Source organism: Spea bombifrons, chromosome 6 (assembly GCF_027358695.1).
Source record: "Spea bombifrons isolate aSpeBom1 chromosome 6, aSpeBom1.2.pri, whole genome shotgun sequence".
NCBI classification, from domain to species: domain Eukaryota; kingdom Metazoa; phylum Chordata; class Amphibia; order Anura; family Pelobatidae; genus Spea; species Spea bombifrons.
This window is the reverse complement of record NC_071092.1, coordinates 7,609,599-7,632,095: the sequence shown is the minus strand read 5'-3', so window position 1 is coordinate 7,632,095 and position 22,497 is coordinate 7,609,599. Positions and strand designations below refer to the sequence as shown.

Below are 22,497 nucleotides of genomic sequence, written 5' to 3'. Positions count from 1 at the left end.
TATATATATATATAAAAAAATATATACATATACACTTTTCTGACCAGCCACGGGTATCCAGACATTAATGATTTCTACAAACTGCTTATTTATAAATCATTTCAGAATTTCAGCTGGAAAAATACCGCACCGGATTTATTTATTTAAAGAAGAAAATACTTTTTTACGCGTTTATAAATCTGATGCCGCATAAAAGAAATAAAGAATTCTAAAGGTTAGGTTTCCTTCCGTTATAAAATTGCGGCTGTTCTTAACTAATAATGGGAGGTTTTCTCCGCAACTTAAATTCTGCAGAATTAGGTTTTCCAGATTTTTTTTTTTCTTCCTGTAACCCTTTCTCGGGAAACACAGCCCACCGTGAAGGAGTTAAAAGGTGTGACGGAGTCAGCGATTGCCAGCAGGTAAACACAGTCTAAACCGCAGAGCACACTGAACAACAGCTGCGACTGTTCTCACCTCAATAGAGACGTATTCATAGCTTGTTCTTCTATTTACCGAAATTGTAGCTTTTTCCGATATTATCCTGCTTCAGCTGCAGCGTTTCAGACTGAGTTCAGCAGCAAATACGTCTAAGAACGGGAGATATCGCTCAAACTTTCCCAGTAAACAAAGTTATGTCGTGGTTAGGCGCTCAAACAGCGGACGGGATGCTTCTACGGAAGGCCGGAACGAGCCATAGCTGGACAGAACTTGGTATTTCTCTTAAAAAGAAAATAGAAGAGCCGTAGAGCTGGACAGGGTTGACCCAAAACCGAACCTGATCCCAGACTCAAAAACACAAACATTCATATGGATTTTTGGGCCAAAAAATTACTAAACGAGAAGTTTGAGGCAGATACAGCTTCTGCTCCTTCGCTCTTAATAAGACGGATCGAGCCATTTGTTGGGCTTTGGTCGATGTCCGCTTACAACAGCATCTGAATGTTTCTCCTGCAATAAGGGTTAAGTTGGAGCTGCATAATATACTGTTACATTTTGAAGGACCCCCCCCCCAAAACAAAAACGCATAGTAACATAGGTTGGGAAAAATACCCCATAACTTTAAAACAAAGCTGACTGTTTAGTGAATAATCCCCCCACGTTACCATTAGAGGACACTTGCAAGGGATGTCCTGTTTTGCTCAATGGCTTCTTTTATGTCTCCTTAACGGGAACAGTAATTTAAGGAGAGGGGGTCATCTTTGCTGTTCAGGCAAAATTCATTTTTTTGATGTTAAAATAGTTTATGACAGCATGTCTCAGGAAAAAAAAATACTGCGTTATTCTGCTGGATGTCTCCGGCACCAAAATAATGGAGGTTATACTGCAAATTCCTACTAAGTAGGCAAGCAAATGATCCAAACGGTTCCAGATGCCAAACCATCCCTCTTATCAGTCCCACAAAATAAACCAGAAGAACGCACGTTGTTTTTAGACTATATTTACAGTTGACTCAGGAAGACAAAATTCTAACAAATGAGGATTTTTAAGCAAGGTACAGGACTTTTAAAACAATAGATTTATATATTCCAGGGAGGCTCTGCAAATCTACATTGAATTTAGGAACAAGCCAAAAAGGAACGCGTGGAGATGTATACAAGAGAAGACATTGTTCTAGAGGCAAGCTCAAGAGCCATGTCTACCTGGAACCTGGGTCTTGTCCAGGGCTCTATTCCAAAAGAATCAATTTCTCATAAAAAAAATCCAACTTTTTACTTTGTATCCAAGTATTCTAGAAGCCCTTCTGTTTAAAAAGGAGGGCGTAACAGATTGATGAACAATGTTTCTAGAACACAAAATATAAAACGTCAAAATTCCGTTTCTAGATGATCCATCTTACCTCCCTTTTTTTTCCCGATGGGGGTGGATTTTTACAAAAATGGGGATCTGTACAAAAATTTTTTTGGGAATGCAGATTGGCAATAGTATTAGGGCTCACATAAGCAAGCAAGCTGTCGTCTCTGATATAATATAGAGCCTACAGTCGCAGAACCTAAATCTAACTTTGCAGACTCCAACCAGTGAAGCTTCTGCAAGTTTTGCTCTAAATAATAAAAAGCATGTGAAGAAAAAGAGTTCCACAACGAACAGATAAATATTATTACAGAAACTGGGAAAAACCCAATGTACCAAGTTTGTTTTCTTGTATAGTTTCAAGCAAATGTTTCTCATAATGGTTTATAGACATTTAAGGATCCCGACAGCACATGTCATTCTAATTTGAAACATTTTGTCTAAAAATGCTACATTCCACCCATTTCAGAGACAGACACATGAATATACCCAGCTGTACTTACCAGTGTATGACATCTTTAGTACATCTTTATAGAGTTATAGGCGTACCTAAGAAGACCCTTTTATATCATGGATGTAGTAATCGTACGTTATTTAGATCGCGGTTGCCATTTTTTTTTCTAACAAGAAGGGCTGCATAAGGTGAAGGCTTGGGGGGGGATCTTAAATTAGGGGTGCTGAAGGATGAAGTTCATTACAAAAAAAAGGTGTTTGATTAAGAAGTACAGAAAGGAAGGTGACCCATTTGGTGGTACATTATAATTTTAACAACATGGTGTGTATTAAACGACTTTTTGTAGCAGTTGCGTTGAAAATCTAAAAAAAAAATGAACTGTTCACAGCAGAGAATGGATGCTACCAGCAATAAATAACTAATTCATATATAAACTGTCCAAGAGGGTCCACTTTCCCTGCCCCAGTTAACAATGGAAAAGCATCAGAGAGCGCCAGGCCCTCCATGCGTCCATTCTGGGGTCAATGTATTTGCAAGTAATGTGGAATGCTGTAGTTAAAGAGCAGAAAATCCATCTTGTACAAGTTGAAGAGCCGACGTTGATAAAAGTGACTCACGCCCTTGAAGAACTCGGCAGCCATCCCATCGGTGGTCCTCGAATTTTTGGACGAGGATGGAAATTTGATGGAGTCGGCTACGCCGATTAGCTGTAACAGGTACCTGGCATCTTCGTCCAGGGTCTCGTACTTCCCCACTACATCATAGTGAACTATGCAAGGGTGACACAGGGAATGGACACGTTCCCAATGCTCGTTAAATGGTTCCTCCCTCTGGGTCATGGGGTCCACCAGGTAGTACAGAAACTCTTCAAATGTGACATCATCCCCTCGTTCCAATGCCTCTAGGGAGGGGTCCCTGCGATGTCGTTCTATGATCTTGGTCCCATAACGCTTGTGAAAAGCAGTGTTGTATGTGCGAGTGAACTTGTTTCTGTAGGCAGACACCAACCTCTCGAAGGGCTCCCTTACAAAGATGAATTTGAGGTAGTTTCTAAGCCGATAGTTTATTTCAGGCGTGCTAAACTCAGAGAGGGAGCGGAGATTGGAAGCGACATGAGCCTCATTGGCTGGGATTTCTCTGGGGTCCTTGTACTTGCCATGGCCAGTGAGGACCATCATGACCCTCTTCCAGTTGGTACAAGCCACTTTGGGAACATAGCAATATAACAAGCCATGGGTGTCATCCACAATCAAGTGCTTCAGGTCGTCGGCCGTCAGGACCCGTCGTTTTCTGGTATACGTCTTGCAGGTGCTGGCCAGCAGCTCCCTGCGCTCCTGATGTACCGCTTGGATCGAAGAGGGCTCCAGCTGGGGAAAGCCAGGGAAATCATTATTAAAACAACATTTTTTTATAATAAAAACATACTGCTCACAATTAGACAAAACATCAATGTAAGCTTATAAAGCATATCTGTCAATTTATTCCATAATACTCAAAAAAGAAGGGCAAAAAAAGGGTAACCTGTAATGTAATGCCATGAGCCAGAGTGCGGCTGGAGAAGTAGACCAGAGACGGTGGAGGTGCTGCTGATCTCGACAATGAGAAATTTAAGAAAAAGCCATTTTCTTAATTGTGCTTTTTTTGGAGTCTTTTATACAGGTCCACCTTCGTCCTATCAGCGCCCCACTGTAGGATAAGTTCTTTTTAGATTTTTTTTATTAGTATTATTTCCTTTTTTCGTTATAATCGCTTGCGCCTCTAACTCCCAATACGACCTTGTGAAATGAGGTGTGAGAGAGAGCGGAAGGAGGCATTGGTAATTAAAACGCTCGCGTTCCTACAAGCTTTCCCTTCACAGACTTGGTATACAATAAATTTTTACTGGCCGAGTTTCTGGCACGGAGCCGAACGGGAGGGGTGTTTTTCTGAAAGCAGCTTGATTTAGTTTAGTTTATTTAACTGCTGTTTATGGGCAGTGGAGAGGGTGAAAGGAGATACGTTTTAGGGAATTAAATACTTTACCTTCTGCATCAGAGTTCTATGGATGACCAACGAAGCACAATCGAGGGAACTGACCAAACACTCAGTCGTCAAACATTAACCTTCTGCTTTTTGGTTGTCAATACATTTTTTTTGCTGATATTTAGTTTAAAAGTTCGGAGATCAGTGGCAGCCTGTGGCAAGACCAGATTTATCTTATCTTCAGCTAGAAGAGTGATGAGTGTGTATTATGGAAATATAATAGCAATAGATCCAAAGAGATGGGTAGATGAGGATCCCCCACCCTACGTACCTGGCTGTTGTCGTACAGAGCCTGCAGGGGGCTTCTTTGGGGCTTTCCATTCCAGCTGCCAGCCAAGAACTCATTCTCAGCTGCAAAAGGAGAAGTGAAAAAGTTTCCTTAAACATGGGTGAACGTAACAGCGAAAAAAAAACAAACAAAACAAAGCAACAGAAATCACCTAAAACAACATTGAAGTTAATTCCGTGATACAGGGGTTATGCCTTCTAAAAACAGGTTGAGATGCTTGCATATTTAAAAAAGGGCCTGGTGCGCCATACCAAGATGCAGTGATCCATATATATATATATATATATATATATATATATATATATTTATTATTATTTATTTATATTTAAATTATTATTATTAAGGGTGACACGGATGACTAAACACCACCAATGTTAGTCCTACCCGATACAACTGTGTATTACCAGCCAATACATATCTATATAGACAAAGACATACATAAAACACACACACACACACTACACACACTTAATTACAATTCAATGGACAAGTAGCGTCCCTTTAAACACCTCCTCAGCACTATTACTCTATGGAAGCGCATACTTTGTGGCCTGAGGTCCACAGAATCGGGCTCTCAGAAACCTATCGACCCGCAGAACCGCGTTCATGCACCATCATACGCAAAATAGAGAATGTTAAGAGATAATAAAACTTCATTTTGAACAATTACAACTACATAAAGGAAGCAAAGAAGAGGTTTCTAAAAAAAAAAGGAAAAAGAAATGTGATTGAGTGAATTGTCTTTTATACAAGGAGAGCTTCAAGTGGCAGGAGAAATAGTAACCAAGTTGTAATTGTAAGCAGTAGGAAAACCCTCAAGCCCTCTTACAAATCACTTTACAACCTAGTATGAATACCATTTATTTATAAAACACAACTGTAAAATGTACTTAGCCAAATGCATTTTTGGCAATAATCAGCCGTGGAGCTTTTCTTACATTTCAAAAGCTCCATCAAGAGAAATCTCGACTGTGATGCTAGATGTCGAAAACAATAAATGGCAATTGAGTAACCAATTCAACATTTTCCTTTGAACATCTCACAAGAGAAAAAAGTAATGCGTTTGAAAGATGATTTTAAAAAGAATAGCAAAAGTAAGAGGGTTAGAGTGTAATTTGTATGGATTCCAATGCATTTTACTGCATGTAAATCGGTGAAGGCGTTCTTTAGTTATTGGAGATGCAATATTAAAAAGTCTACCATCTAACTCCTCCCCCTGCTGCCTCTACAGAAAACAGGAAGTGTACGCGAGAACCACACTTCCTGCACATGCCCAGTAGAACTCTAAAGTCAGTAGCCGTTGAGGTTCCACTAAAATCACTAGAAGTAGCAGCAGCCAATCACGTGTTTACTAGCAAAAGATCTGTGATCAGATACCGTAAATGCGATTGGCAGCTGCTACTACCATTGTTTTCAAGAAATGATTACAATGTTTTGGAGCACGTGAAAATGGAGCCCACCAGGCATTTAACAAGAAAACATTTGTCTTAAGGGCTGAAGAGTTAGTTCAGCGGGCCCATCATTCCACTGGCCATCTAGCACATCAGGCCTAGTGAGCTGCTGGCCGACATGACTACATACTCACCCGATCTGCCACTCCAGTGTGAGCAGAAAAATGTAGCGCCAACTTAAAGGGCCAGGGCCACCTGGGTAATCACTATGCAACATGAAGGGCCAATGCCAATGAGCTTCAGCTGTGAGAAGAACTTGGTCAGCTAGGGGTAATTCACAGTTAAATCAGATTGAACCGGGCATTATATGCTCAGCCCCATCTGCAGGAGAAGTTTTCCTGGGTTGGCCCTTCATAATGCTAAACGATGACGGCAGTGGCATATTCTGGCAGCCCCTCTGTTGTGTAACAGGGAGCCAGTCATCCTCTTGGGCTATCAGACTCCATGTGGCCTCACTGTCCAATGGGCCGATTAAAGAGGCATCACTGACCTCCCCGTTTGGCCCAGTAACACTATGGGGGTCCGTGGTGAGGCCAGGATATGATGTCATATTCCAACGCTCAGCAGTAAGAACAGTGACGTAGGGGGATGGCTGGTGGGACTGCCCTAGGAAAAACAACACTGGATGTCAGGGAGATGAAACTGCAGCTCTTACAAACGCATACTTTAGCGAGTAAACCCCTAAGACTCTAAAACTCCAATTTCCTTATTGAAAATATTTCTTTGTTTTGTCTGGAGCCTTGGCACGCGCCGCGTTTCCCAGTGTCACGCTGACGTCTGTGTCCTTATTGTGTGTGATCTTTCAAACTGTAGTCTGACAAGGAACAAGGGAAAGCAATATCCAGCCAGCCAGAAAGGAATCCAGAGTCACATATGCTTCTGATTCCCCAGGAAACCAAACAAATGTGGAACGGGGAAAGAGAACCTATTAGAATGTCTCTGCACTCAAATCATTTACGTATACAATACGTTTGAGTGACATCAACAAGTGGATGGGTCACAAAAAGAGAAAAGAGAGTCTCTAGATTGTAAGCTCTTTGAGCAGGGCCCTCCTCATCTGTTATGTTAAGTCAAATTGTTATGTGATATACTACTTTGTGATGTCTACCAATTGTACAGCGCTACGGAGTATGATGGTGCTACATAAAACAATAAGGATAATAGTCTCTAGAAATTCAGGACTATGGGCAGCTATGAGATTATAACGTTAGCAGATATCAGTACATGAGGTGGGCAGAGTCAAACTTAAGTGCAGTTTTGAAAGCATTTGGTAGGTCCAACAGGTCCACATATGGGCAAGTCAATGCAGAGAGGACACGAGGGGAATATATTGCCCTTCAGGGAAACCAATGCTCCTGTCTGTAGAATGAAAAGTTCAAAGACCGTTGCAGCCTAGGGGCTCATGCTGACGAGCAGGATGTCTAGGTCTGCAGCTCCAGACGTTCCATTTACCAACAGAAGCATTCCCTTCTTCTGTTAGCTCAAGGAGCAATCATCTGGTCCCGCCAGCAGATCTACGCTTTACTGGTAACTTAAAACATTTCAAGGCTGCTCTCCCCACATCTGTGGAAATGGTTCAATCGGTTAAACGTGACCCAAGACACATTGTTGGCTCAGAGTCGGTCCCATAATTGGAGAGCGACAGCACCCAGATGCCAGCTGTGCATCTGGAGTTCATTATTCCCGACGAAGCGCGTCCAGAGTCCAGAAGCACAGATTACAGAGTAACAGAACATTCTAAAACCAGTGCAACACGAGACGCCTTCCAGCGGGTCCACTCACTGCGTACCGGTAGACGCGGAACACGTTCCGGCCTACAGAAATAATCCATCAACATAACGGTCTATCTCTTGCATGACCAGTTTGGGTACAAAGTATCCCAGTAAGGAATGGAAATGAAGCTCAACCAGCCAGCATTTAGAAACAGCGAACGATTCTCTACGACCAGTGGAAGATCCTTGGTGCCCAAGGGTGAAGAAATTAATTATGCGTGTCCAAAAAAAATACGTGGATTTAGAGACTTAATATCTCAATATATCAAGTATTCTACTAAAAAGCCTCTTGGGTCTACTCTCCACGGTGACCTTGGCTGATCCGATTTTTTGGCTCATTTTCCTACCAACGTCAACACTGTTTTGATACATTCTATATAATTCTATATTCTATACATACGCATAAACGGGCTATTTTGCAATATATCTACGTGTGATAAGGGGGTGAAATAGCAGAACAAGGATACATTGACCAACGTTTGCGGTGGAAACTAAAAGACATTTTATACCGAACTGAGGTTGCTTAACGCAGTGGCTGACAAGTTCTTACTTGTGATTTAAATACGTTTTTTTATTAAAAAAAAAATGTATATAAATGTTCCTTTAGTTCAGGTCCGAAAGCAAGCGATGGAAAATAAATCATAACGAAGGAGTTCTTAATACGCCATTTATGGAGTTTTTTTTTTTTAATCCGGTAGGTGGGTGTTTCTCCCATGCTGAAAAATGAGAACATGGGGTGAGGGGGGGACACAGACAACAACAAAAAAATGTATTTATAAAAATCTTCCACACTGCGGCATTGATATAAATAAACGTAAAAAAGGGTGATGGAAAATTAAAGAGAACACCGTGTAATTTTCAAGCATAAAAAAAATAACACATGAAGGCAGTCCGCTATTACGCTGGTAAATTCCCTACATTTACAAAATATATATAATTTTATTTTTTTTGTAGATTTTTACATTTTCTTTCTGACCATTTCCCATAAATCCTTGTGCCCCAAGAGCTGGTGTGACAGTCGGCCGACCTGGCTATTAAATCATTTTAATCCACACGGAACCCCCCAAAAAGCGTGCGAGGGATAAACTGAATGTTATTGTACGCCGATCCAGGAGCGAGCTTATACGATATTCCGAGTTATTATCCCCTTAGGGAAATATAACAGGCACCGCAGTCACTATCCCTTGATGCAGGATGGTGGAAAATTACCAGCCGGAGTCAGAGATCATTTATTCATGATCCCAAGTTATCCCGATATCCGGATTTAGATCCCCAGGACAGACCTTCATTCACGGCTCAGACCCGTCATATGACGGCTACATTACTATTCCAGGCGCTGGCCAACAGTTCCCTTCTATATTTCCATGGCCTGGATAGATATTTGTCCTTCCACACACTTCTTATATTTATTGTAAACTGTTCCGAGGCTTCTGGATGTGGCTTTCCCAAGGGGGGAACGCCTCGGCTGGTGCCATGATCCACATATCAACTCCTAAAGGGTGAAATTATATATACTGAGCATCAATTCACTTCGACAAAACCTTCATTGAATTCTCCAAATAAAACTCTAAAAGGTGTAGCATGAAAACAGGTCTTAAGAAGCATTGTGAGTTTCTATGGCAACAACCTATCAGCGCTTGCTTCTGTATCACATGACAATTAAGTGTTCCCATCAAAATATACAAAAGAGGCAAAGTTTACTGTCATTTTTTTGTGGGAAATGCTTGTATGGTGAATGGAGTAGGTGAAATGACACCATTAAAGATACTGCGTGGAAATGGGGGGCTCCCGAGAAATATTTATTATAAAGCTTGGGGTTTATGATATCGAAATGGAAAAGCTTATTAGAAACTTGCCCAGAAAGAGAGTGGCAACTACGGTCCTGACCAGAGAGGATAAGTTATCCGAGCGACTCTAGTTTCAATGAGAAGCCTTTGAACCAACGTCTCGGGTTACTTTGCCCAGCTTTGATGCCATTCTCCAATATCAGGAGCGGTGCTCGTGGGCCATAAACCCGACACCCTCTGTACCGCTGTATACAAAGAAACGCGAAGCCTGCACGAAACAATCGCAATCACTGAAATCTCTGATTCACACATATTAGAAATATTTATTGGGTGTATCCTGTAGCTTTATTTTATTTAACCAATAAATAAATATACGCATCTCTAGATCTCCTAGGTAAGAGGGAGGTTTGGGTCTCAAAGTGGGACTTTCCCTCGAATATGGGGACACTTGGAAGGTACGGTAATGAATCCGGTCACTTCCACCTGGTCAAACGGAAGGATTTTAAGTGTTAGATACTGTAATAATGTGATATACTGTTTTGGCTCGAGGCAACAGATCCGGTTAATAATAATAATATATTTTAGGTTTCTGTGTTTTAGGGTGAAATAAGGCAATGCGCTCCTAAAACATTCCGTGCTTGGAACAAATAACCCAACGAAAGCATTAATCGCGGCTGCGTTCAGCTGGAAATCCTACATCTGCTTTCACTAGAAAGGCCGAACGTCATCTCTTAAGCCCTGAGAGGTGAGCATTGTCACAGCTGTTTTCCTCACACATTCTACTTGGTTTTATATTCTAGAATATTCTCCCCGCCAAGTACGAACGCTTTGCCTATCCCTGGTGCCAGATGGGGGCATCATTAAAGCTCTGCCAACATCTACGATAAAGCAGGTATAACCTGGAGTGTTTATTTACCGTAAAACGGAAACCCCATCATTTTTTATCTGTATTGTCTTTTTTTTTTTTTTTTTATTAACGACAATACATTTTTTTCTTTAAAGCGACGTTGCTTATAGTTTGGTAATTGAAACACCACATCCTTCCTACCAACGTGCAATAATTCACCGGAGGCCTCGTGCCAGCTCTATCAACTATAAATATCGAACAAAACAAGCGGAATTAGCACACAGAAAATGGTGTAATTTTTGCAGCAACAGCTTTACAGAGATAAAGAGTTCCGCAGAAGAACTTTATCTTTTATCACAATTTAGAACAACGTCCCCAGGTTTGTAGAAGATGTAAAATGTATAAAATGTAGCTATACATTATAATATACACATTTTTGGAACTTGCAGGGAGTTTAGCCCAAGCCACAGGGCTTTCAGGACGGGGTAATAGGGTGGATGGTGGTAAAGTGGCGGATTTACTACAAAGAAAGTCAAGTGGCCGAGACGTTCCAAGATCCGGAAGCTTCCTCACGCAAAAAGGGCCAACTCGGCCCAAACGTTTCCTTTTCTAGAAACGTATCCACAACTCACTGTTTAGCAAATAAAACTCCATTACGAGTACTTTGTGTATTACACCGAAGCGATGGTGCTTGAGTTACTCTGAAGTGGTGCTTTAAATACAGAGTGCACTCAAACATACACGGCTTGGCGGCTGTGAAAACATACCTGCCAACAGTCCTGATAGACTTACGCCTACCTGGGAACTTAATTAATAAGCCGATCACGAGCCTTTAAAAAATATATAAATAAACCTTATAATAGCCCATCATGAAGATTTTATGTAGCGACTCACCAAATGTGTTACCCAAAGGGCTTTATTACCAGTCCTTGTGAATACGTTCACGTTACACTTAATTGAGTCACCTGCATTCAAGCAGGGATAACAACCATAAAATACTAGTACCAATCTGCCCCTTCACCCCCGATATTGGGGCAAAAACCCTGAGACCCGGTGTTAAACCCCCAGGGTTTTTGGGCATAGACTTTTGTCCTCCCTGGTAGCTGTCCCAGCAGACGTCATGTTTGGTAGGCCTACTGTCTGCTCTGCATGCGCAGTGCCTGACTCAGGGGCTTGAAGGGCTGTGACGGCATGTTGTGGGTAAATGTTGAGTAATCGTTATTAAAGTGTTAACATTTTAAAGGGTTTTCTTTTAGCCCATTCACATAATTTCCAGGAATAATAAAGGGTAATAGCAAGATAATCATACTTTCACATGTGTTCAAAGGAGCAGATTATTTTTAGAACTCTTTACACGAGTATTGTGCAATGCCTTGCCATTTAATCATTTCTTCCCCTGTCCAACTGACAACATATTCTCCTCAATTTAAGTTTCTCTCTGCATGATCACGCGTGCGTGTGTGAGAGAGAGCATGTGTGTGTGTGAGAGAGACAGAGCATGTGTGTGTGTGTGTGAGAGAGAGAGAGAGCATGTGTGTGTGTGTGTGAGAGAGAGAGCATGTGTGTGTGAGAGAGAGCGTGTGTGAGTGTGTGTGTGTGTGAGAGAGAGAGCATGTGTGTGTGAGAGAGAGCGTGTGTGAGTGTGTGTGTGTGTGAGAGAGAGAGCATGTGTGTGTGTGTGAGAGAGAGCATGTGTGTGAGCATGTGTGTGAGAGAGAGAGCGCATGTGTGTGTGAGAGAGAGCGCATGTGTGTGTGAGAGAGAGCATGTGTGTGAGTGTGTGTGTGTGCGAGCGAGTGTGTGTGTGTGCGTGCGAGTGTGTGTGTGCGAGCGAGTGTGTGTGAGAGAGAGAGCATGTGTGTGTGAGAGAGAGAGCATGTGTGTGAGCGTGTGTGTGCGAGCGAGTGTGTGTGCGAGCGTGTGTGTCTGTGTGTGTGAGCATGTGTGTGCGAGAGAGAGCATGTGTGTGAGTGTCTGTGTGTGAGCATGTGTGTGCGAGAGAGAGAGAGAGCATGTGTGTGTGTGCGAGCGTGTGTGTGTGTGTGAATCTGTGTTTGCCCTTCGGGCTTCAATCTTAAAAGGAGAAACAGCAGCATTCCTAGAATTTATAGACCTTCAACTAATGAAAGAGTTTGGCAGGAAACGGCTTTCGACTTGCCTCGGTTCATCCTTTTTCCCCCCTCAATACAAAGACTGAGATCCAATCCATCCATTTCAATCTTTTATTTATTTATTTATTATTATTTTTAACAAAATCCTCCTGAATCCTGGCAATTTATAGCTATAGCCCATAGATCACTCTTAGAAATGAAGGCAGGAAATTAACCCCTTAAAATATAATGGATCCTTTAGGTGGCAGGATCCCTAGAGAGCTAAACATTTTCAAGGATTCTGGCAGAGTAACAATTGAGTAACAATTTACCAGTGACATCATAGCAAAAAAAAAATAAAAAATAGGACATTTTCTAAAAATAAGGGGTCCGCTGACAAAGCTAGAAGTCGGCCATACCTGACTAGATAATAAATCCTGTGGAACATTCTTACATATGAAAAAATCCCTTTGTATTCAACATTTGGGGTATAACATTTTTAGCTTGAGGGTACCGAGCAACCCTGAGTGACAGTATGAAGAAGGCTCACTTTGTATGTCTTTTCAGTTGTAGTTCTAGAAACACTGTCATTCGATTCTGCCTTTTAGATTACTTGACATTTGCAACAATACAGGGTATCTACTTACAACCAAAGGGCTTTTTTTAGTCTAAATGTCAGTAAAATTGCCTCTAGGTAGGGCACAACATTGGGATCAACCAATTATATTCAACGGTGTATTTTACTTTAAATTCTTCCTACTCATCGGTTTGCTCGGCACCCTCAAGTAAAACCCATTATACTTCAAATAAGGAGATATTTTATATACAAGAAATTACGCCTGTAATAATAGCCCAAAAGGCTTAAAGTGGGCGTTTTGCCGTTAAACGTTAACAAGTTCTTCCATTTGAAGACAATGCCAAGATGTACTGCCTCACTCACCTAGTTACCCAAGTCTGTCTTATTATAAAGAGTTGGTGGACTCACTAAGCAGAAGCATTTGACTTCAGTTGGGTTATAAGACATTCCGCTGGAAACTAGTAGTTAGATCTCAACATCTAGTTCAACCAGAACCAGGATCAGCCCAGCTGATGGACCTTTGATGGAATTGAATTCCTGTATAGAAGGTTAATGAAAAATAAGCATGAATCTACGCAGAAGTTCACGGATTTGGTCTTTTATGTATGTACGCGGTCAAAAGTGAGCATAGTGAGCATAGTGAGCATTGTAGGTGGAACAGCACCTTTAATTTAGTGCATAGATATTGATTTAATAGTTTTTTTTCGCTAATGCTTTATTGGTAACATCTCTTGGTTCTCCTAGGACTTCTTCATATATATTGGGTCTATTATTAATAGCGGGAGCAGCCAACATGTTATTACGGTATATTTTGGAGTCTTTGCTCTCGTATCGGTCGTCAGATATTATCCGAGTCTAAGTTATAACTTGGCAGTGATCCCCAATATTAGCGCCTTCTTTTAAGCAGGGGTTCAACTTTGCGGCCGTACGTGGGAATAAACCCAAATATCCGACAACCAGCAGTGCTGAAGCACGTTTGAAATGTTATTGCGGGGAAAAGGAGATTTCGTGGTGAAAATCCACAATCCTATAGAATACGTAGCCACGGATTAGTAATCAGTGCGCCAGAAGGAATGATGTCAGCTTTGTGGGTTAGTTTTTTTTGTTCTCCACTCCTCCAGAGGTCTCGGAAGAGGTATGAGGAGGTAGTCTGCAGTGGGAAGTGACACCCATACTGGTGGTTAGGAATGCAGCATGCTATACACTGTGTAGGGGATGGCGGTGTTCTATATGTACTGCCACATTGACAAAGTCCCTGGGAGGGGCTATGCTAGAAGGTTAACCTATACATTGCCAACACAAGAGCGAGATAACTCTGGAACTGCCAGCCTTTTAAACAGAACATTCATTCAATACGGTGGTAACTATGGAACCGCAGGGGGGGTCACTCAGATTAACCTTTTAAATGACTATTATAGCTACAGCCCATCTTTGCAAATCACTGATGCAGAAATAGTTAATTCTAGTATCCCCCAACTGAACAGTTAGAACCCTGTCTGGACTATACAGAATTCTTATTTCACTCCTATAAAGTTTTCGTAACCATCAGACCTTATTTACCACGTACTGACAGCTCCGCCAAACCAATCATGGGTTAGCTGCAATTATTTTTAAGGGGAAATCTGTAACATTTTGCGATATTTGACAGACAAAAGGATTCCCATTCATTGGGATGGTGTGGCCGCCATACAGTACATCGCAGGGAGCTGGGGACTATAGGAGGGGGGGTAATGCAAATAAACAGAATATTTCATACATTCCAATTGAGTGAGACCCGATTCTCCACCCAACCCCCAACCCAAAAAAAAAGAACAAAAAAAAGGGCCATACTGTGCCTGTAGGGGAGAGATTTAAAGGGCCAGCCCCGCAGGATCCATCATATGGGGGCAATTCTCATAAAAAAAGAGGCTGTGGCACTTACTCCACTCCCATTAACCCTTTTGAAACAAAAAAGGGGCTGTAATATCCCTTAATAAGGCATCAATCACTAACCCATTCACTGCCGAAGTGTTTAAATTACCAGTACTGGGGAAATCAGTGGTCAGGAGCTTCATAGAAGGGGTTAAAGTGATGCACAGAATAGGCTGACCCCCATGAGCTTGCAATCTGCATAGTATCATAAGCAATGTCACATCCATATATAATATATATGGGGGGGGGGTGTAAAAAATACACCTAGACCTCAGATGCTTAACATGGATATTAAATATACAGACTTTAAATAGAGCAGGATCATTAACCCTTACATAGCCACTTCTGCAACTTTACATGCATTTATTCACAAATGTATTTCTAAATAAAGGAGATTTAACCCACAGAGCTGATAATCTACACGTCACACGACTGATGTCTCTGTGAAGAAGAGAAAACCGGGGTCTTGCCAGCAGAGCTAACAATCTAGACATCGCACCATCCCCATCACAAAGATCCTACGGTATCCCTGGCCATTCCTGTAGACCCCACTCTCCCCGTCCCCCCGCACCCCACTCATCTCATGTCTGGAGGGGTAGTGACTGCTTACCTGAGCTCAGGCTGCTCTGGTAGTAGAATATAACGAGTAGAAAGAAGCCCAGGCAGGTCGCCAGGACCATCAATTTGCTTCTCCTCATGCTGCAGGGGGTCCCAACCCGTGGGGCTCATTGCCCGCGGAGTGTGAGCTGCACCTGGACACTCACTCACTGAGCTCGCCTTCTTCCACAGACAGGGATCCCATAAAGGAATGTACCAACTTACCCCACTCTCGCAGGGGAGGTGCTGCCAAAACTTAAGCAGGCAGCTCTCACCTCCACCCTGCCTGCTGTCTGCCTCTGATTCACCAGCCCGTCGTACTTTACAGCACCCACTGCCAGGGAGGGCTCGGGTCCCGGACCTCCAACACAGCAACGTCATCATTCTGTTATAGGTTTACTCCCCCTGTCTGTAACATGGTACAGTCTGACCAGGGAACCCCTCTGTCTGTTGTCTCTAAGACTGTAAAGTTTGTTACACATGAATTAATATAACAAATAACAGTCCAAACAAAGTGCACACTGTCATACTGTTTCATTGGAACATACATTATTATTATTATTACTAAATTGTTATGCATTATTACTATTATTATTATTACTACTACTATTGTTATTTATTATTTTTATTATTACTATTATTGTTATTTTTATTGGTACTATTCTTATTATTACTATTGTTATTAATTAATTATTATTATTACTACTTCTACTACTATTATTGTTATTTTTATTATTGTATAGTGCCAACAATTTGCACAACACTTCATACATGCAAAGTGTTTGACAAAACTAGAATTAAACCTAGAAACAGAATTTGCCGGCACGTCAGACTCATCCAGTCCATCTAGTCTTCACTGTTTTTATTTTGTAAAGACTCAAACCTTAATCAGTCGTTTGGTCTCGTCTTAGACTCAGGAGCCACATGCCTATCCCATGCGTATGTAAATGCCTTCACTTTATTAGCCTCTACCTCTTCTGCTCAGAGGCTGTTCTACTTATCTACAACTCTCAGTAATTTTGAAAGGCTAAAACAATCCTTTACATTAGGTAACCAGGGCCAGCTTGCAAGCTTACAGTTCTACATCCCTCTGGCCTTCTTTCCTTATTTTCTAGGAGCTCGGAATGTTTTCTGAATATGCACTTCGTCTCTAAAAGCCCCAATTACGTACATTGTACAGCGCTGTGGAATATGATGGCACTATATAAAATAATATCATAATAAAAAATAATAATGTATAAATTATATTGTGTAAATAAAGTATATCCACAGTTTCCATAAATGGCTACCAAGAGATATGACTGGAAGGGCAGATTAATACTAGATGCATGGAATAATACATGTACGGTCTCAAAATGCATTGTTTTCAATGGGTTAAGGGATCGCCCATTGTCCTTAAGGGGTTAAGGATGGAGTTGGGAAGGTTTATTTTGTTTGAATGAATGAAACAGGGTCAGCGGAAGAGAGAGAAGGCTGATGGGGGTTGACGGTAAGGGCAAGAAAAAAAGAATGAAAAAAATGGGATATTATGGAATGAAAGGGCTCAGGGAAGAGGCAGGCGTTGTATGCATGCCCTGTGATGGTATTCCAATTCCTGAGATGATATGAGGTCTAGGGTGGGTTTAGGGCATAAAGGGGGCTCTTTGTCAAGTAAAAAAGAATGAGTGTTTCGGATATGACAGCAGAAAACATGGGACGAAACGACGCTTTAGAGGTACTTTGAACCCTACAAAGTCCGTTGACCTGCCAAACTCTTTGTGAGTTTAGATCTGTTAAAGTGAACACAGGACATCTTCTTGCCACGTCGTGTCATTATAACTTACCCATGTTCCCAGGTACCAAGCTTTCAGGGTAATCCAAAATTGTGGAATGATCTTCTTCAGCTCAATTAGGCATGATTCTATAGTACACAACTTTTCATTTTTTGCTCTAAAATCAATGCTCCCCCTGATGTGAAGCAATGTTATTGACAAGAGCTTTAAATAATCTGCATAATACTATCCTACCTAAAGAGTTCAGGAAGCTGATTGTAGCACCTCAGGGGCCGTCTTTTGAACTCCTTGTGGGTGGATGCTTACCTAAAACCACCTCAGTCTTCTGTCACCTGGCCTTTTTATGCACTCTGTTTTAGCTGAACTAGAGCCGGCCATTACGTGGGTCCTGGTGGGTGAGGCGGCACTTTGACAGGGGCAGCAATCTCCTGCCCCAAGGCAAGTTCTTTCTAGCGTCATTAAGGAGGAGAGTTAAGCGGGGTCAGACGCTGCTTGTCCTCATGGTAGCAGCTAGCATCTCACCCCAGGATCTGCTTTAAGGACAGCTTGATGCTTCCCAGTGGTAAGTATACTAGTTGGATGACGATGTGAGTGTCTGGTTGTGTGTGTTAGTGTTGTTGTGGCTGGTTGTGTTGGTGTGAGTCTAATTTTAGGGGGCAGCATTTTATTCTTGGACCCAGGCAGCAGAATGTCTTGGGCCAGCCCTGAGCTGAACAGGTAAAAGAAAACGTGAAGCTACCAAACCTGTGGAAAGTTTTGTCCAAGTTAAGCAGCGAGGGCTTAAATGTACATGAGGCCAGCGACCTTGAGGATAGAGCTCAGAGGTGAAATAAATTAAGTGGTTGTGGCTGCCCAGGTCGGTTTGAAATACTTCAAAAAGGGCCAGTCTGACTTTGACCGAGTCACTCCTGGAGGCAGGTGGAGGTCATGTAATGCAATGTTATATGAAACTGTAGTAAAAGCCAGAAAGAAACTGGCAGGGGATGGTAAGGAGGTGAGGGGATAAAGGGGGCAAGTAAGAGTTAATGAGTGAGAGGATAAGGGAGGGAATGAGTGCTGCGAGTATGGATGAATGTTAGTGTGACCATGAAAGCGTCAGTGGGAGTGTGTTAGCATGAGTGTGTGTCTGTGTGTTAGAGTGTATATCTTTCCTGTTTTTAGTTAAACTTTGTATCTATGTTCCTTACATTTCACACACGTATGTAATGTCTCATTGCCTAGTCCGTCAGTGTGTTTTATTAGTACTTGTTTAGAACATGGCAGTTCTCTAATAACCAAATAGCCTCCATGAAGGAGTTCCTAAGGGCACATGATGTTTCGGGTACATTTTGGGCTCTAGAAGGCTATAGTAGATATTAGGGATGACAATTACTGTCCCACTTTGAGACCCCCCCCACACACACACACAGTGCTGATAAAAGATGGAGGGAGTTTTGATCCATGAAAGAGCTTCCCTTCATTGTTCAATTTTCTTTTAAGTTATACAATTTGTCATTAAAAGATAACGTATGCCTATGGGCACATGATCTTTGTATCAAATGTTTGGCTCTAGTAAGCTATACTAGATATAAGAGATGATAATCACTCGCTATGCCATGAGATCCTGACCAGGCTCAGTCCTAATGAAGGATAGATGGGGTTCTGGTTTTGATCTACTAAAGAGCTTCAAGAGCTTCCCCCTTCATTGTTCAGTTCTTTTTTGGTATTTTTGTTTTAGTTAACCGCATTCTCATGAACGGACATGTTGAGTCTTGTACCCTTTTTCATGTCATTGAGGCACATTCCAGTCTTTAGTTCTAAAGAGATGCGTGAGAATGAAGCTGCTCATAAAATGTGACTTTTGTAAGTAGGAGAGTACTTCTGACATTCCAATAAGCTCTGGGAGTTGATAGAGCTGCTGAGATGAGACATGACTACACTACAGTCAACTCTCGAGAGCGATTACCAAGGCTCAGTGGAGAAGGACCATGCCAATAGATGCTTCACAACTATCCGTACTATAACCATGACACAGACCAATGAACCGGTATACGCCACAGCTGCTGTAATCCTGGAAATACTTGGCTACACACTTAGCAAGGGCAATAGAACATACCCTCAATGGAAAGTGAGATTGGAAGCCAAGATCAAGGCAACTGGGAGAGAAGTTAGCCAGCTGGTAGAACTACAGAGCCGTGTGAAGATTAAGAACTCTCCTACTGGAAAAATACAAGGCCTAACTCCATCTGAAGCCCTAGGGACTGCAGAAGAAAGGCTAAGGAGACACACTAGAGAAGCAGAGGACAAAAAGATAAATGCTCTGTTCTCCAAAGAACCACCCTAGGTGTACTCCCAATTGCAGTGTAACACAGAAACTGAGTGGTACTGGAAGGGCATATGAGAGAAAGAAAAAAACAAATGTAAAGTGGCTCCTGGACCTGAGCTGACCAGAGCAGTCTCCCAGAACAGGAACCGGTCACCATCACAGTAGCAGACATCCAACAGCTCTGCCAAATTGCAAGTTGCTCAGCGTTGTTGACTGCCTTAGAGTATGGTGAGAAAGACTTGAGCATTGGAAAGTGATCAGGTAATGCTGGCTCCGCCACAGTCTGCTGCCAGACTCCGTTTCTATAAGGTGGACTTTCAGATCAATTTGAATATGATGTTCTAAGTTCTGTGCAATGTCTTTTTAATGTGCTTTCTCAATGTACTCACTGCAACCTCACTGTGCCAAAAGAGCGCCACCAGGTGGTCAGATTGCTAACAGGACATGGCACTTTCGGGTTCAATACCGTATTTGTCGAGAATGAAAAAGATAATTTTCTTAAATAAAAAACCCTACAAATTTGCACACTGTGAATGCAAATATTTTTTATTTATATAGTGCTACCAACTTACGGAGCCTCTCACAATACATATAATAAAGGGTTATGACAAAATTAGAATTGACAGACTAAGACGAGTTGATGCATTAGGTAGAGGACCTGGCTCACAAGCTGACAATCTAAGGGCAGAGGGGACGAGGAGAGACATAAGATCTCCTTAACACAAATCTACTCCTAAACCAAGGGCAGTCCAGGTTTTTAGACTTGTAATACACCGGATACACAAACTATTTGGTTAAAAGTGCATTATATGGCCAAATCCAAAAACTCTGGCAGGATTTTTGCCCTGGAGAGGTAAGCGTGACATCCTCGGTTCACAGTTGGGTTGTAGCAGCCTAGAACAGGAGACCGAATCCCATATTTTAATCACACAAACTCTCTCAAGACAGCACCACTGGGTCTCAGGTAACAGAGTGACCGCGATAAACTGGGATACACAGCAGACACACCGCGCACACACAGCCTAAACACTGCGCCCGCATCGCCTTTGCAGCTTGCGGTTTGGCCACAGAGCGAGTCTGAGAGCAGCGAAGGATTAAGGAACATAAATTACACAGACATTGGAGAATGCGAGAATTCTACAGCTCCTTGTCTGGCATCAGGCAGCGACATGAGTCAGACTTTATTGTCATTAAACGCAGAAAAGCATCGTAAAGGAGCATATACGCATATTGTAGAAAGCAGATCATCATTATTCACGTTTCAATGTTGGGCTTAGAAAGTAGAGGGGTACAGAGAGGCTTGGGATATTTTAACAGATTATATCAATGACAAAAAGCTGTGTTTGAGTCTCCCTTTAGAACTGCCCTGATTACTATAAGAATATTACAGTCAGGTAACACATCAGTGATTCATCAATTAGGCTTGTTACATCATGCAAAGGCATCAGAAAGCTATCCGAAGCATGCAGTTATATATAGGACCTATAAAATACATTATGCTTTACTTACAATATATAAAGTACATTTGTAAACCTATATTTGGCAGTTCGGACCAGGTAGAATAAACTAACCCCCATAGGTACCATATAGAAGTGCCCTCCATTGAACAAGTAACATTGCTTTACAAAATTTGTTTAGAAAACGTTAATATCCACAGAGCTATACGAATAACACGAGCCCTACCTTTCCACGCAGGCAGAGGGCAGTAGTAAGCCAGAGTGGTGCTCCTGCCACATACTTACTACCAGTTCGCTCCAGCTCATCAAGCATTCAGTCGGGGGGACCCGCACGAGCAGAAAGTGCTTCCTATTTGCTTAAATGGGAACTCTTCCCTGCCAGCGAGTGCCTGCTGTGCTCCAGACTTTGCAATTTTTATTATTTAAAAAAAAATTAAAAAAAAATGCATCTGATGAGAATCCTGCCCGAGACACTTTAGTGTCCCTTTAATTCATGCATGCAGAATAGTTTCCATGTGTCCCAGGTTAACCCCATGCTATTTATATATATATACACATATAAGCATAAACAAACAAAGTGAGATTATTGTAGATTAAGCCTTAATTAAAGTGTTTTTTTTGCAGTTGTCCCTTTATATTAGCTAGCTATGTATAACATGAATCCTTTTACTGGAAACCAAAAGTGGTTATGAGCTATTTGGCCGGTAGCAATTAAAATGTTTGTGAGTTAATAAAAGTCCATTGAATGCACCTCGGTGCCAAGACTGCACCCTCCGTAACCACAGTATTTGCATTAAATCCAGGAGGCAGCATTTGCCGCGCATATACACGCTAATGTTCAAAAGTTTGGGGTCACTCAACTGTTTTCATGGAAAATACAGGGATTTCTGGCTGTAACAAATTGCAAAAGGGTTTCTAACGATCAATTAGCCTTTTAAGCATGAACGTGGATCAGCGAACACAACGTGCCATTGGAACACAGGAGTGATGGGAGTGATAAAGAGATTCCATTAAAAATCACCAGGTACAATAGTCATTTACAACATTAACCCCGTCTGTGCATGTACAGGAACCTGAACCGTAACCCTCTGCCCCTGGGTATTACTGTTCAGCCATGAAAATCACGAGGTGTACAGAAAAAGCTGAAAACGTGTTTATAAATTGGGTAATGAAACTAAATCACTATCCGTCTGCATGTCTTACTCAATAAGTTAAAATAGCTCTGAATAGGTCGATTAAGCCCGAAAAATTTGACATTTTGGGATGTATGGGGTGCACTCCTAGTCGCAATTTTAGTTGCAGCATGGGAAATATATCTTACATGAATTGAAATATAGACTCTATCCACATGAAACGGATGCCATTACCGGTATATAATGAAAAGACAGCCTCG

At 41.8% G+C, this 22,497-nt stretch overlaps 1 protein-coding gene across 1 annotated transcript; it reads right to left on the bottom strand.

The window, feature by feature from the left end:
• Positions 1–2,505: 2,505 nt before the first annotated feature.
• Positions 2,506–15,754, bottom strand: CHST13 (carbohydrate sulfotransferase 13). Its single transcript, XM_053469454.1, has 3 exons — positions 15,584–15,754; positions 4,521–4,600; positions 2,506–3,594 (listed from the first exon to the last, which is right to left on the bottom strand). The coding sequence occupies exons 1-3, from the start codon at positions 15,669–15,671 to the stop codon at positions 2,749–2,751; spliced, it is 1,014 nt and encodes a 337-aa protein (XP_053325429.1). The 5' UTR covers positions 15,672–15,754; the 3' UTR covers positions 2,506–2,748.
• Positions 15,755–22,497: the final 6,743 nt, after the last annotated feature.

Coding starts and splice junctions, on each gene's coding strand:
- CHST13 (XM_053469454.1), bottom strand. CDS start 15,671: ATGAGGAGAAGCAAATTGATGGTCCTGGCGACCTGCCTGGGCTTCTTT. Junction 4,601..15,583: donor CCAGAGCAGCCTGAGCTCAG/GTAAGCAGTCAC, acceptor CTCCTTTTGCAG/CTGAGAATGAGTTCTTGGCT. Junction 3,595..4,520: donor CTCTGTACGACAACAGCCAG/GTACGTAGGGTG, acceptor GGCTTTCCCCAG/CTGGAGCCCTCTTCGATCCA.